This window comes from Ambystoma mexicanum, chromosome 6q (genome assembly GCF_040938575.1).
Source record: "Ambystoma mexicanum isolate Mex_15411 chromosome 6q, UKY_AmexF1_1, whole genome shotgun sequence".
In the NCBI taxonomy this organism is placed as follows: domain Eukaryota; kingdom Metazoa; phylum Chordata; class Amphibia; order Caudata; family Ambystomatidae; genus Ambystoma; species Ambystoma mexicanum.
Genome location: NC_090937.1, coordinates 1,380,987,265 through 1,381,004,199, shown reverse-complemented (window position 1 = coordinate 1,381,004,199; position 16,935 = coordinate 1,380,987,265). Strand labels below are relative to the sequence as shown.

Genomic DNA, 16,935 nt, shown 5'->3' with positions numbered 1-16,935 from the left:
CGTGTTAGTAGTACTATCCCTAGTGTGACGTGTACTATACCTATGATCCTTCACGCATCGAGGTACATCAGATTGTTTGTTTCTGACATCTAGTAGGTAAAGCATGTAATGTAGAATGTTGGCTGGAGAACATTCGAGAGCGCCAGGGGACCACTCCGGTGGTGATAGTGCGCGATTAACATTCAATTGGATTTATGGAATGTGACCTGCACCATATCACAAACCTCTTCCACTTAGTAGCAGTGTCTGGTGGAGGGTTTCTGAGCTTCCATTAGGATATCTGTACACCGTTGTGGAAGATTTAAAATTACCAAACTCTATGACTTCAGGAGCCAAGCTGCGAAGTTCCTAGATTGATGACGAGGATGGAGAGATGCTCACTTGTGTTGTGTTAGCATGTTGTAAGGGCACGGGAGCTTGATGGGGTTGCACATCGCCAGTTTGAGCAGATGTGGAAACCAAGGTTGTCTCGCCCACATAGGAGCAACCAGGATTAGGGTAGATTGTTCCTGGTGCATCTTGTGCACTATCCTGCTCAGGAGTGGTGTCGGAGGAAAGGCATAGGCAAATTTCCCTCAACAGTTCATCCACAGGGAGTTCCCCTTGGACCCTGGTTGGGGAAACCTGGACACGAAGGCTGAGCATTGCAAGTTTAGGTTTGTGGAAAACAAGTCTAATGGGGATGCAAATTTGAGGAGACTCCCTGGTAATTAGCCAGTCGTCTAGAAAAGGGTACACAGGGATTGACTCTCTGCGGGAGTGTGCTGCTACTACTGCAAGCACTTTCGTGTACACTGTTGGGGCTGAGGCGATGCCGAAGGGGAGCACCATGAACTGGTAGTGTACTCTCGCTATTTGGAAGGTATTTCCTGTGCGTGGGGAACATTGAAATATAAGAGTATTCATCTTTCATATCTAATGTTGCCATGTAATCCCCCAATTTTAAGAGGGGGGATTACCTTTTGGAGCGTGGTCAAGTGAAACTTTTGAGGTTTGACATATGTGTTCGCTGGGCACAGATCTAGTACAGGATGCATCGATAGGTCTTTCTTTTTTTTTTTTTTTTTTTTTTATTTTCATTTAGTTTATACAAACTTTAGAAAATCTTTTTGTATCGAAACTTATGTGTTTCTACAGTATGCAATATCCAATTGCTCCCTCAGCTCTATCCAGGGCTCGAGTTTCCCTTAAAATTTCTCTATTTCTAATTCTTCTCTTCATTTCTCAATGTCACATTTATCGAACCTTTGCACGATGTCACAGTCTCTTAGGGAGTCCTTTCTTAGTGTCTCAAAAATTAGTTCTTTTGTGTACCGATTAAGTAGGAGTTTGGTCCTCCATTTTCACCCACATGATTTCTATTTGTTTCAAGAGCAGTGTGAGTGCCACCACCAATTTTTTGTTATTACTGTAGTGTAGCCATCCCCACCATTCTTCCTCACTATACGTGGAAACTGATTTTCTTTCCGTTGCCAGGTATTTTGTTCTTAATTCCTTAAGTTCGCTGCAGTAAAGTATCAAATGTTTTAGAGATTCTGACTCTATTCGACAGAAACGGCATGTTGTATCTTCCTTTGGCCATTTCCTGTTGTAGATTTGGGCTTCCTTGGTTTCGTATAAATTCAGTCTGAATCGCAAGTATGCTCTCCTTAGGTCTTTACATGGAAACAGTTCAAGGTATTGTGCTAGCTGCGTTCTCCCTTTTGCTTCTCCAGGATGGTTCTTCATGCATTTATGGGAGTTTCTTTTTTCTATTGTTTTGATCCAATCCAGCTCCATTAGTTTTTTTTTCACTCCATTTGGGTTATTGACAAGCTGTTTCTCGTCTGCTTCTATCTCTTTTAGAATCCTTTTACAGTTTGTTTTCCATTGCTGTAAGATCGAGTGGGCCTGTATATTATTCCGTTCTGTCAAGATTTCGAATTGGGGGACACCATTTTCAATTATTTTCCTGTACAGGTTTAGCATGTTCCATGTGATTTTTGCATCTAGCGTTGCGACACCAACTTCATAGATTACACAAGCGGTCGGGTAACTTTGGGGTATTTGCAGAATCTTTTTCCAAAATTGCCCCTCACATCTTGCCCAGATCTCACTGGAGCACCCAAACATGCATTCTGCACCGAAGGTTAGGGCTGGAATTACCTTACTTTTATAGAAGTTAATCACAGGTTTGTATGAAAATTTTCCGTATTTATTATGGATTACCTGAGCTTGTGCTGTCAGCTGTTTACATTTACTCAGGGTCTTAGCTACCATAGGTTCATCTCGCAAACTTGAGTTGATGTACACCCCTAGGTATCTACTGCATTTTACTTTTTTAAGTATCTCGTTTCCGAGTGACCATTGGAATTGTCGTTTCCTTGATGAGGGACCCTTTAGATTTTCTAGTGTCAAGATCTCGGATTTCTCTGCATTGACCACCAGGCCCATTTTTATTGTGTATTCTTTGAGTGCTGTCAGTTTTCGTTGAAGCCCTATAGGTGTAAGATCTAAGATTACCATATCGTCTGCGTAGAGTAGCCAACTCAGTTTGTTACCGTTTATCGTGGGGGGCATACTTCGAACTTCTTCAAACGCCCTACCTACTTCTGATATGTAAAAATTGAATAAAGTGGCACCCAGTGGACAGCCTTGTTTTATCCCTCTGGCCGTTGGTATTGATTTTGAATGATTCCCTTGATCATCCAATCTGATTTTTACAGATGTTTGTGAATATAATTCTTTTATGGCCAGGATGAGGCTCACTGGACATCCTCGATCTTTCAGTTTTTGCCATAACGTTTCTCTGTCAACCCCATCAAAGGCGTGGGCCAGGTCAATCAAGGCTATATATACTTTCTGGCCAGATCTAATTGCTTCCATTTTTACTAAATTCAATATTAGCAAATTTAGATTGCATCCCACGCCCTTTACAAAGCCGGCTTGTCGGGCATCGATTGCCTTGCTTTCTTTTAGCCATGTGTTCAGTTTCTGTAAAAGCATGGTTGCAAAAACCTTCCCCAGTACGTCTAGTAGGGCTATTGGCCTGTAGTTAATTGGTTTCAGGCGACATCCTTTCTTGAATATCGGCACTATGATACCTTCTTTCCATGATGCAGGGATTCTGACCTCTTTTGTGATGTTTTGGAATAGTCTTTCGCAGAACGCGGCCCATTCGTCGATGTTTTGTTTCAGCATTAAATTTGATAGGCCATCAGGTCCTGCTGCTCTTGAGTCACTACATTTTTTAATGCAGGTTTCTATATCTATGCGTTTAAAGCTTAGATCCCATGATTGTATTTCCGGGAACACCGGTGTTTCTTTTTTAAGTTGTTTCCTGAACAGGGATGTGTAGTGCTTCTCCCATTCACTTTCTGTCACCATGTTCTTTATTATTGCTTTCTGGGGATTTTCTATTTCGTTTAGTAGAGACCAGAATCCTCTGGAATTTCGCTGCCTTAGTGACTTCAGCATGGCTTCCGCGTCGTTTTGCTCTAATTTGGCTCTGTGTGACTTCACCCATGACCTATAGTTGTTTTTTAGCAGACTTGTCTTTTGCTTATAATTCGTGTCATTTGTTTGCTTTATCTTTCTACAGTCTTTCCTTAGACTTCTTTTTTTTTCCGCTATTTCTTTATCGTATACGTGCTTTTTGTATTGTATTTTCTCTGGGTTTTTAACTTTCACCCTGTAGATTTCCATAAATTCACTATACTGTGTTGTTGAGGACTTCATATAGCGTGAATCAGGATTTATGGCCTCCGTAAGTGATTCTATTTCCGTAGCCGTTATTCTCAGCCTTGTTCTTCCTGGTTCCACTTCATATTGTTGGTGCTTCTGTAAGGTTTTCTTGTGAGTGGGTTGGCTCCACATCAGTGAGACAAGGTTGTGGTCGCTCTGTGTCGATTGTATCACTTTCATTGAGGACATTTCTGCAGCGATGTTTTCTGTCACAAAAAAATAATCTATGATTGACCTCTGATTACCTCTCTCCCATGTCGCTACTGCCGGAATATCGCCCAGAGTGTTTCCATTCATCATTATCATAGCGCGATCTTCCATCTCTTCGAGCCACATTATTTCCTTCCTCCTTTCCTTTGTTGATCGTTCTTTTTTTAATTTTGGTTTGGTGGATATTTCTAGTAATTTCAAGTTTAGGTCTCCACATATCACCATCTTTGCATCCCTCTCTTTTGATTTCACGAGATCAATGGCATCTAACAGGTCGTCCATTAAGTTCTCTTGTTTAGCCTCTTGATGATTCCAGTAAATGTTATAGATATGTATCCTTATGATTTTTTGTGTGTCCTCGTAATCATTAGCCTCGACCTTTGCATATTGTATGTAGTTTGACAGATTCGTGGACTCCTTGATCACGAATCCACTCTTGTGTTTCACTAAAATTAGTTGGCCCGACATGGGTCTTCCCTTTTTTTTTATTATGGCCGGATTCATCGCCACTTCAAAACCTTCTATACACGGGCAGCTGGCTAGCCATGTCTCTTGTAGACATACGATATCGCAACTTCTCAGCACTTCGTTGGCACTGTTGGCTAGATGTGCGAATCCTCTGGTGTTCCAGGTTGCCCATGTTATGGTATTTTTGGCCCTTTGGCATTAGCTTCGTGGTTGATTATTTATGGCTTTTGCTATCCATGCCCATTCTGCTAGTTCTTTTTCTGGTTTGAGTCTGTTTCCGTTCTGAACTTGCTGGGTTAGATCTTCCGTGGCGATTATATTCGGCACTGTTATTTCGATTTTTAGTCCTTTTGGGTCGACTCTCAAATCCGTCATTTTCCTACAATCATCTCCAACTTCTGTGCCTTTCTCCACGCTCCCCAGTCTTTCGTACTGCTCGACCTGGTGCTGTTGATTTTTCTTCTGTGCGCACTGATTTGGGGCTAGTAGATTATCTACCTCATAGATTTGGTATCCAGCTTCTATTATTTGCCTTTCACACATCATGATCAGGACTGTGGTCTTCTTTGAGTCAATATGTAGCAAGGAACTTGCACGCCCATATTCTTTTATCATTTCAACTCTACTTAGTTCAGTACTTCGGATTGCTCGTAATACCGGTATTGTTTGAAACAATTGTAGTATAGTATTCCTGTTTGGCGACGTATCATTCTTATTTTGTTCAATCTTTTCAATCAAGATCCTGAACTTTTGTTGGTCCTCCTTGGCGTTGTGCTTCACCAGGTTATTTAGAGTTCTCGATTCTTCTTTGGTTCTCTCGTTTCTTTCGCTCTTTTCATTCGCTATTTTCATGGGCTTTAGCATTCTGTCTGTTGATGGTTCCACTTCTGTATAGTTTGAGCCCACTTTTACTTCTGAGTTAGTCTGCATCCTCTGTTTCTCCAGGGCTAGTTTGTTTTTCAATAGACTAATTTTTAATTTTTCTTCCATGGTGTAAAATGGTTTTTTTCCCCAGGTATCGACCTCGCTTGGTTCGACCATCACGCCCTCCATCTTTTCCGCTGGGCAAATCAGGCGTATCACTCTCTTGTTTTTTGGTTCATCATTTGTGCTCTCTGGCACCCTCTCTCTTGTTGGGCCCTTATGTCTAGCCCCATCCTTCTTTTTAGGGGACGCCTCTTTCAAGCTTTCCGGCTCATCGTCTGTGTCATCATGAGTGCTGTATACTGATATGTTCATCAGATCTTCGTCTTCCTCAACTTGATTGGGTTCTTTTAATTCGTTACCCTTTTGGCTAGGCTTTTCTTGCTCCTTATTTTGATTTTGTCCAATATTTTGATCGCTCACCGCGAGTTTTTTTGCGTCCTCTTTGGTCAAATCTGTGTTATTTATTGTCACGTTTAGTGCCTTGATATTCCTAAAAAAGCTTGCTGTGTTTTTAGCATTCTTATTCTTTGGGGCTGGCAAGTTTTTTGTTTTCCTTTTGCATTTCCCTTGTTTGTTATTACCATTTATTATCCTATTTCCGCTATTCGTTGGATTGGTTAATGGATGTTTTTCAAATATCTCATACCACTCATTGTCAGGGCTCTTATTCCCAGATGTTGACTGTAATGGGCTCACTCCTCTCATCCTATTATCTTCGCGTTCATTATTGCTGTTATCAGTGGTTAGTGGTGCCTCTCTCTCTCTTGGTCGTGGATCCTCTGTTTTATCGTCCAATCTGACCCTCACGTTACTGATGTTTTCGGAGGTTGAGGAGGCGACTATAACTTCCGGCTCACATATTCGTTTGTCTTCACTTTTTTTTTCCTTACTGGTTGCTCCACCCGGTAACCCTCTATTCTTCAGCTCTTTATTGCTGGTTCCTATGTTCTTTGCTTCTTGCGCGATGTCTTTGTGCTGGTTGACCTCTTCTTTCCCCTCTGGGTCTACATTAATCACGTCGTATTTCCCTGAGATTGATTTTTTATTTGTTCCACCCTCGTTTCTATCCTCCACTCTTGTATGCTTTACTGGTTGGAGGACATTCGTTGGAACTATCTGGAGTTGAGGCTCTCGTTCTACAGCTATCATTTCACAGTGCTCCGGACACTGATCAGGTATTTTAAATTGAACATACCTTTTCTCCAGCTCTTTATTCAAGGATTGTAGTGCGTGTTTGGCTACCTCTGCAAATAACCGTTTGTCCTCGGCATTATTTTTCAGGGCGTCTTTCAGTGTGTTTGTCGCGTGTTCATATCCATGAGATGACATTTTGTTTTGTAATGTCATTTCCAAAATGTCCCTTTCCATTTTTATAATTTTCGTATTTAACAGCGCGATCAGTGTGTTCTGATCTTTGCATGTTTCGTTTAGTTGTTCATAGAGCTTTGTTAGCGGCGTTGTTGCTATTGTCGTTGCTGACATCATGATTGGTCGTAAGTCATTCACCACTTTTTCAATCATGGCTTTCGATGTTAAGGTCCTAGTCCTTAATTTCCTTTGCGGGAGTTTGATCATATTATGTTCCACCTGTTCGACTTCCTCTTTTTCTGTGTCGGTCTCGGTGTTTCTTGTAGATATTGAGGGTGACCCCGGCCCGGACCTTCTAATGGTACTTGATTTATTTGCCGATCCATTTATCTTATACTTTCCTATATCACTTTTTCTCTTTTTGTGTTTTTGAGATTGGTGGAGGTCAGAGTCCGAGCTATGTGTATGGAGGTATTGCCTTGAGTGTACTTCGGTCCTTCGTTTCTCTCTCTGTCTCGGATACAAATTTAGGTCCTCCATTCTACTGGCATCTGTACCGTTCTCTTCGTGAGCCGATCTATTTAGGATGGGTCCTTGCGGTTGGATATTTTGTTGGCGGCTCGCACTAGGGGCCGCCATTTTGGCATTTAATCGGGTTAGATCTCTGATCAACTGATCTGCAATAGCTATCGAACTTCGTCGGGGCTGTTGGGGAGAGTCTTCCTCCTGATTAAACATGGAGGAGACTTCCTCAGCCGGCTTCCATATGTCTTCTTCGGGTAGATTTCTACTTTTGTCTGATTCACACGGACTCCGACTTGTCATGCCTTCCTCGTCCTCGTCCTCCGAAATAGCATCACTCATTTCTTCAGGTAGCCATCGCTCTGGTTCTGGTTCTAGTTCCCATTGGCTGTTCATCATTTTGGGTTGTCCTAGCTTTGCCCTCATCTCCAAATTTTTAAGTAGTTTACTTTTGTCCGATGGTCTTTCTTTTGAGGGGATTTCTTTCAGGGTTTCCCATCGCTTTTGATGCCTCATTGATGTCAATTTAGGCGCACCAGACCTAGTTAGCACTGCGATGCTTTTTACTTTCTCCATATCTTTTCTTATTATCTCCTCGACATTCTTCCATGCTAGTATTTTCAGTGAGCAAATTTCCCTGCACGGATTCGCTTGGTCCGGGTTTGGATTTAGCATACTTATCTCTTTGATTAAAGGGCCATTGGGGTGCATGGCAACTCTATTTTTGACGTTGTGCCTCTCTATGAGGGTGGCATTCACTTCTTTCACCCTGTCATGGACATTCACGTTAGCTTGTTCAGGGTTACAGAGGCTGTCTCTTGTGTTACTTTGGGCCTCCAAGACCTCCTTCAGTGTCTGGTACTCCGGCTGCTCTTCTCTTTCTATGGTTGGGCGTATCGCATACTCTCCCCCTTTGACCGCTTCTCTTTCTCTTTCACGGGCCTGTGTGTCTTTTTGCGCGTCCAATTGCTCTAGTCTATCACATGGGCTGCGGTGTGGGGTGCATGGGGTTGCCTCTAAGCATTCAATCGCATACTCGACTATCTTTGGTACTGAATCTAGTGGCCCTTCCGTGAGTATGGTCTTTGAAATGTGAACATCATTTGCTCGCAGATCAAAAGATTTGCGGGGTGGCAATCTTAGCTCCTCAGGCTCGTAGCAAATTTTGGCAGCGGTGTCATCCAACTCACTTACCGCTTTTCCGTAGGCTAGCAGCGACTTTCTACCGGCCATCATGATTTCGTCCCTCTCGGCTTTCCTTAGTTGTGCTCGGGTCTGCGGGAATCCGGGTCTTCCTGCCATCATTGGCCGCCCGCTCCTAGAGCTCTCAAGGACCACAGGCGGTGCTTTCCTGCCGTGCTCCGCAATATCTGCCTTAGTGATGTGACTCCTCACGCACCGAACAGCCACAAAACAGCAGACGCCCTTTGCACCTATCGGGCTTAGCGCCGCAAGGGTAATGGGCTCGCTGTCTTCAGCGCTCAGCTGGGTCACGTGCAAGGTCACGTGACACTCCCGGCTCCGCCTCCTCCAGGAAGCGTGGTTCTGGCGAAAAGTGCCCTCCTCTCGCTCGTGTTCTCCGCGGTTGCTGCTGCTAATGTTGCTAACTCTATGAGTCAGTTACACGCCGCTTTGCTGGTGGGGTCGCTGTCTTCAGCGCTCAGCTGGGTCACGTGCAAGGTCACGTGACACTCCCGGCTCCGCCTCCTCCAGGAAGCGTGGTTCTGGCGAAAAGTGCCCTCCTCTCGCTCGTGTTCTCCGCGGTTGCTGCTGCTAATGTTGCTAACTCTATGAGTCAGTTACACGCCGCTTTGCTGGTGGGCTCGCTGTCTTCAGCGCTCAGCTGGGTCACGTGCAAGGTCACGTGACACTCCCGGCTCCGCCTCCTCCAGGAAGCGTGGTTCTGGCGAAAAGTGCCATCCTCTCGCTCGTGTTCTCCGCGGTTGCTGCTGCTAATGTTGCTAACTCTATGAGTCAGTTACACGCCGCTTTGCTGGTGGGCTCGCTGTCTTCAGCGCTCAGCTGGGTCACGTGCAAGGTCACGTGACACTCCCGGCTCCGCCTCCTCCAGGAAGCGTGGTTCTGGCGAAAAGTGCCCTCCTCTCGCTCGTGTTCTCCGCGGTTGCTGCTGCTAATGTTGCTAACTCTATGAGTCAGTTACACGCCGCTTTGCTGGTGGGCTCGCTGTCTTCAGCGCTCAGCTGGGTCACGTGCAAGGTCACGTGACACTCCCGGCTCCGCCTCCTCCAGGAAGCGTGGTTCTGGCGAAAAGTGCCCTCCTCTCGCTCGTGTTCTCCGCGGTTGCTGCTGCTAATGTTGCTAACTCTATGAGTTAGGTCTTTCTTTGGCACAAGGAAGTACGTTGAATAAATACTCTTGTTTACCTGATTTTCTGGGATAATCTCTATGACGTCTTTTTCCAGCAGAGTCTTTACTTGCTCCAGAAGTATGCGCCGCTCTTCTGGCGTTATTCCTCTGTGTCTTGGCAGGCAGTTTGTTATTTTTGCAAAGGTTCTATGCAATAACTGCCTGCTACGGTGGACAACAACCACTTGTATGACGTAATCCCCTCCCATGCGTGGGTGACCTCCTACTGGAGTGGCATGGTAGCGGTGCTTCATGTCTTGGGAGGGGTGCAGCCTCTCCCAGGGGAGGTTCTGCCCCTTCCTGTGGATCTTTTATGGCCTCTTTGAAAATTAGAAGAGGAAGACTGTCCTTGTGAGGGGCCCAATGACGAAGACTGGCCGCCCTGATTGTATATCGGTAAGAGCGCTGCGTGGCCAGTCTCTGAAACCTCCTGGAGTTTGAGGAACCCTGTTGGTTGTAGGGTTTGTTGGTTAATTGGGTGAAGGACTTAAGTGCATCATATTCCTCCTTTGCAGAGAGCATCTTCAACAGCCTTGCCAAAGGGCATAAGGTTCCACTGGCATGTTAAGCAGGGTGGCCTGTGGTTCCAATTTAAAACCAGACTGTCTAAGCCAGTCATGGCGCTTGATAAGTGTGCCCTCTGCGATGATGCAATACACATTGTCTGCAGCATCAAGGTTGTTTTTAAGAATGCAGTTAGATAACTGCTTGCCTTCTGAGATGGTGCCGAGTAGCTGAGACTTTAAGGGTTCTGGAACCGCCTCAACTTGGTGTTCCAGCTCATCCCAATTGTGACAGCCATATCTAGCTAGGAGAGTGGTGTTATTTACAATTCTGGCTTGATAGGTCACTCAGGATGAGACTTTACTCCCAAAAGAGTTGATTTAATTTCTTTATCTGGCGTGGCTTTCGCCAATGTCAGAGCAGTGCCAGCACTTTTCCTAGTAGTGGTGATGACAAGCGAGTTAGGTTTGAGCTGACCCCTAATGTACAGGGCAGGGGGGTCTGTAGGCGCTGGCCTGAATATTTTTCCAATGCAAGGGTTAACCGCCCTTGTGAGGTTTGACATAAGTAAGGAGGGCTGTATACGCCTTTGGGTGGATTGTAACAGTGGAATGTACTCCACAAAGTCCTTGTCCCCTTGGGACTCCTGGGTGTCAATATTGAAGTGTTGGGCACCTTCAGTGGCAGCCCGTTGTATTGCAGCGGATTATCAACTGGGGGTCAGGCGACTGGATGACATAAATGTCATCGTCGCCATCATAGTACTGATCTTGGCTGTATTGATCTCCCTGTTCTCCATGAGAGCCGGGGTCCTGAGGCCCTGAGGGATTGATAACATTCATGTCTTTAGAGGGGTCTTGATAGAGGAAGGCTGATAGGCCCTGGGTGGAAGTGCTGGGCTGCAGGGTGTCAAGAAATGTTTTTTTTTGGCAGGATGCAATGTTTAGCAGCCGCTGTCTGTGAGGCATCTCTAAGGTAAGCAAGTTCTTCACGGTGCATGAACATGAAGTCAACAAAGCATGACATCCTTTTCATAATTCTATTTAATTGTTCAGTAGTCCACTCAGTGGAGGTTGGTAAACCTGAGGGGGTAGGAGTGATTTGGGAGGGTGCCTGGTCTTTGTGTTGCATAGCCCCCGTGAAGGTATCTGCAGGGGAGGAGGAACCAGTATCCTGAGAGCCAGTGGTGTGAAGAGTCAAAGGCGTTGAGGATTTTGCTATTTTCGACAGCTTTGTCTTTAAAGGGGCAACAGGGGCATGTTTTTTTTAATAAGTTCTTGCATTTTCGGCATATGTTTAGGGGACGCTGATGCACCTTTCGCCAACTCTTTTTCAGTGCGCGAAAGGAGGGCCCTTTTTATGACCGGTGCCCGAACCGGCTTTCGAGGCTAGTTCCGGAGGCCTGTCATGCGGCAAAAGCATAGGCGATGGCCCAGAGATGAGGGAAGATTTAGAGGGTTTCTCTGCAAACACTGCGTGGCTTTCGAAGGTCGACAATTTCGTTGATGGTCGGCTATGGGTTGTGTACTTGGCGTGTTTGTAAGTGTGTGTGCTAAGGCCGCCTAGTGTAGTCTCTATCACAGAGCTGCAGGCCGGCTTAGTGGGGTCAGGGGCAATCACAAGGGGCCAGAGAAACCTCAGTCGGCTTCGGGGTCACTAGGGACTGCGCTCGCTGAATTCCCGTCACGCCGATGGAAGCTTCGACCTGCATGGACGGCCCAGCACTTGGTCTGGCGTTCTTTGAGTGCGGAAAAGTTTGCAGGACTTGCAATGCTTTTCTGGGTGGTCCCTATGAAGACACTATTTGCACACTCAGTGCATATCCTTCCATGAGAACTTTCTTTGGCAGGAAGGGCAAAATTTTAAATGTTTTTTTCCATAATAAATGAAAAAATGAAAAGGTCATTTTGGTGAAAAAAAGGAAAATGGGGTGGCAGAATAGGCATTGTCTAGATGGATGCAGATATATGTAGCCTCCCTCCGCTCTCCCGACTCTAAGGGCCTCGGCCCGACGAGGCTCGTGAAGGCAGTGCCTGGTTGTCGAGTCAAACAGGCGTCGTCGACGATGGAGCCTCCGTCGATCAGCAGATGTAGAAGTCTACGAATAAACTTTAGATAATGAAAGGCATCATCCTGAAAGGAAATCTGCAACTTGCGACCGACTACAATGGTGGAAAAAAACAATATGAGGGTCCTCAATGCGTGAAGGCCATGGGTACAGTACACGTCACACTAGGGATAGTATTACTAACACACTCAGTCGACATCCGTTTTCAAGGTTCGAACAAATCTTGTAATACTCTGCGACTACCACCAGATGTTGGACTATGCAGAGCATGTGATCTAAGCAGATCCACAATCCTCAGAAACAAGTTTATGCTTGAATATAACATATTTAATTGAGTTCAAAAAGGCCATATGATACCTGTATGATTTTGTTGTATGTATAAGTGTGAGCTGCATATTCCTTTGATATTAGAACATTTTCCTTTAGTCTTAAATTGACTGGTAGGGACATCCTTGTTAGGCTAAGGAAAGTGAGGTCTTTTTCTCACCCTTATTTAATAAAAATGACTACTTGTGAGAAAAAACTACTTGTCCGTCTCGTTTTTCGGACCCCTCTCAGTATACTGTGACTCAATCCGTCCAGTATTAACAGAGCATCCAAAGCAAGAATCAAGAAAGCAGCACTAATTGTCCATACGAAATGGATGGAGGAAGCAAGTGGCACATTGAGGTTGGGTCTGAGCTACATATTGATCAAATCAGAATTTGGGTTTGAGACATAACACCAACCCGCGTACGGACTCTCTAACTAGAGATTAGGATGAGTAAATTAGGAGTAGCCATCGTCGGGAGACCTGAACTCTGGTTTGTGTAAGGAATGGGGAGACTGTAGTACATTCTATGCTACTTTGCGACAAATTAAAAGCTTCGAGAGTCAGCTGTCTGAAATGTATTTTTATCTCTGCCAATATATGCTCCACTACTGAAGCTATAGACTTCTGTAAATCCACAGTGGACATGAATGTAGTGCACCTTGTGGCCAAATGCATCTATCGTGCCTGGCTTTTTAGGACATAGATGTTGTTACTTGACAATGGAATTTAGGGATAGCTGAGCTTCGCATTGCAACCTTTTTGTAGTGATACTAATTGACTTGTGGTATCTTCCTCTAGCATACTGCGATGAACAACATAGCTGAATTATATCTTTCTACTTTTATGCAGTGTGACCAAACTATTATATTAGCATCTGCATTACAAGAACACTATCAAATATTGAATATTGTATTGAACCATTTGTTAACTTAACGCTTTTTTTATAAAGGCAGGTAGTTGAGTCTTATTTAAGGAGAGCTTCTTCATATATTCACATGTAGCCCTAATATTTCTTGCTGAATTGAGGTCCCTGCCTTTTGCACATGACACTATAATTTGAGTGGCCCAGCATTTGCACTTTATTGAAATAATTACTGCTAAGGTTATAACTTGTATTTGTACCTTATTCACCTGAGCTTATGCTTCTAAAGCGTCAGCATAGTTGAGTTTTCATATGTAAGAAACGTGTTGCTGTTTGAAAGGTTGTTGCTGAACTGAGGTTCTCTTCCATTTCTATCATATTGATATATGATGGTCCTAGCATTTGCACTTCATTAAAACTACTGCTGCTATGATAACAATTTTCAATTGTATTTTATATGAGCCTAAGCTGCTAAAGATTCGCTATAGCTCTTAGTGTTTAATGTGTTTGTATCTTGTGTATTTGCTTATGTGTAAAAACGTGTTGGCAATAAACTGAAATAGTTTTATGAAATAAAAAAAATAGTTAAATCTTCTGGTTAATATACAAAAATGGTGCAATGCCTACTCTAGTTTCCAATCAGATATTCAATGCAAGTATGCATCCCCCACTTTCTTTTTTTAAGCCTCCACCTCATAGAACTTAGGAAGACCGCAGGTTGACAAGGAGCACTTGCTGATGCATAGTGTCAAACCATTATAAACCTATCAAAAAGAGACCACTAAAGCTGCAAGCGACTGCTTCTCATTTAAGGTTGGCAGAATAGGGACCATGAACATCTATGGTTGCTTTACCAGGAGCAAGGGAGACTGAGAATGTCCAGGTTTTAAATTGCAGATAACATGAACATTTGTTTGATCATATGTTTAATGGTTTCAGGAACGCGGCTTATCACCATTCAACAAAAGTAACATTTAGGTAATTTTTAGCATGACCCCTAAACCACAAAGAATGACCATAGAAGAAGCTTTGCTATCCAACAACTTATTAATCACCAGCTCCTATTCCCTTTAATAGTATGGTTCTGGTCAGGGAAATGACAGAAAGGTTGTGAGGCCGGATAAGTGAAGGTCCCTATGAAAAGATGCCAGCCAGAGGAAAAGGCCAGGAAGCTTAGAAATCAAGCCTTTCTGTTCAGTTTTCCAGCTGTCTTCAATCAAGAGAACCAACATCCAGTTATCCAACCAATTTGACAGTCCGGCACCAATGGGTACTTGTATGTGCTGGATGACCAAGCTTTTCCTTAATAGGGATGTTCAATGCCAAATCTATATTTTCAACTGAATCAAACGCATTATGTCTCACATTTGAAATAAATTATCTAATGAGATGCATTTTAAATTAAGAAATTAAAATGTTTCAACATTGGCCTCTGTTGGTATTGGAGCATGTTTGGGGGAAAAAGTAGCCAGTGCCATTTGCTCATGACCAAAGAAAATTCCTGCTTTTTTCCCTCTCAAATAGTTTTAAATTTCATTGACCAGCAAGTGCCATATGATATTTTCTGCCGTAACATCATCAGCTACTGTACCATCATAGGCACATTTATATCAAACACAGCTTTACCACAGTTACCTTGACCATTTCTTTGTACTTTTCTTTCAGTTGTTGATAAAGCTTGCTGTAGCGGACCACGGAAATGAGTGACAAAGTACTTTTAAATTCACTTTTCTTGTGCTCCGTTGACCACTTTGCCAATTTCGGAAGAAGGTCATTAATCAGCCATAATGGTTTTGGGTGAACAACAGCATCCGATTTCCATCCATCCGAACATAAAATCATAACAGAAATAGACCTTAAAAACAAAACGAAAAGTGGTTAGCAACAGAATGCAAATGTAATTGAGTTTCTACGTTCTCTGAAGAGCTCAAGTCAAAGGATTCAGAAGAGTCTTCCTCCTCCAACCACTTCCAGGGTGAGAAGAAAAATGTCTTAAAAAACAGGAATGTGCAATCATTTAGTGTCCGCTTCAGAACAAAACGTGAAATATTTTGAATAGTCTAAATTCTTGCAAAATTGTATAGTACTGGCGTATTCAGTCCCTTAACTATGTTTTGTACACCATGAACACATTGAGTGTTATACAGCGCAAGACAACGGTTTTTGATTTGGACCATCTGCATAATCGAAATAAATGGGCATAAATAGGCTCTCAAAGTGCAATAATCACATTTCTTGAATGACTCTTTCAGCACCACCTTTGGGCCCTTTGCCAAAATGAAGTTGCTCAACTGCATCACCATGCAGCTACATTGATAGCGATTTTTTGGGAAAAGGATGTAGCTAGATGATGGCATCACTTTGAAAAAAATAACCGCAAACTAGTAGCTACATTTGGAAAATCCACTGCGATTAAGAGTTATTTCTGCCAAATACATTGCAGCGCGCCGTTTGATTTTTGCAGAGGACAGATGAGCCACTGCCTCAAACCAGAGGTTTACTCTGCAGGGCTTGCAAAAAACTACTCGCCCACTCTGTGGAGGATATTTTACCATTTTCAGGATAGTCGGCCTTGCTGGCGAGTATGGGGATGTTTGAAAATGTCATTTGAGATTGCAGTCAATGGCAATGAAAGGTTTCACTGTACGTAGCTGGCCTCTTGGTGGCTACACCACGCTAAATATGAAGTATGCTTCTGGTGACATGCACCAGTTTCCTGAAAGAACTGGGACATTTTTTGTCACCCTTCTCTATGGGATGGCTCCTTTTCTCTTAGGACGCATACGTAAATGAAGGAACTCAACTTGCAGTTAAAGTGTGATTTTTCCGAATTTGCAAGGCCTGCTCCGAGGCTTGATCCACTCCATGAAAGAACTTGCAATTTATATTGTGAACTTCAGTTGTAACGAATCTGGAATATTCGTCCCTTCTCCCCAGTGGGGAGCCACACCCTTTGAGACTAGGGAGGTGTGCATGCTAAGCAAGACCCTGCCTAGGGGTCTTTAAGTGACTTCCCTCTAGGAGACAAGGACTCTAATGCCTGTGATTGGCCCCCTATCAAGAACACATGGTCTCCATATATTGAAATCGAAAGTAACGTTACTTCAATCTCTTTGGCTTCAGGTATTGATGGATTCACCCTGAATCAACTGCCAAAGAAGAATGACACACCCCTTTTGTTTGAGACAACATAAAAGGACGAACCTTAAATGGAGGGGAAAGAATCCTACACAGAGACAGCCCTCGGACAGAAAGACGTCCAGGCAGGGCGGGGCCACACTAGATGGCGAAGTCGGCGGTAGTGTGGAGAGCGAAAGGGAGCCCAACGGATACATCGAAAGGCTGGTGTCCAGAGAGCACGATGGAGGCGCTATAAGATGTTTGGCATGACCCCCACTGAAGCCACGGTGGGACTGGGGCCTGTTAACTGATTCCGAGACCAGACCTAAGCAGAGAGATCGGATGACTAACCACTGCATGAGAAGTTTGACAACTGCAGAGCCGGGCAGAGAAAGGGAAGCAAATGCTCCTGAGAAGATATCACAGGGGAGAGGGGCGAGCGGTTATGTCCCTAAGTGCTCTAGAAGCCAAGAGGATTGTGGGAGCCACAATAAAACGGAACGCTGAACATGGCCAGTGCCCAATCAATACCATGCTGTTTAA

The 16,935-nt window shown here is 44.0% G+C and overlaps 1 protein-coding gene across 1 annotated transcript in view; it reads right to left on the bottom strand.

The window, feature by feature from the left end:
- Positions 1-16,935, bottom strand: part of TRMT44 (tRNA methyltransferase 44 homolog) — a 317,825-nt gene that overhangs the window by 208,199 nt on the left and 92,691 nt on the right. The window contains exon 3 of the mRNA XM_069632028.1: positions 14,908-15,127. Within this exon, the coding sequence (XP_069488129.1) occupies positions 14,908-15,127 (220 nt within the window). The remainder of the gene's footprint in view (positions 1-14,907; positions 15,128-16,935) is intronic.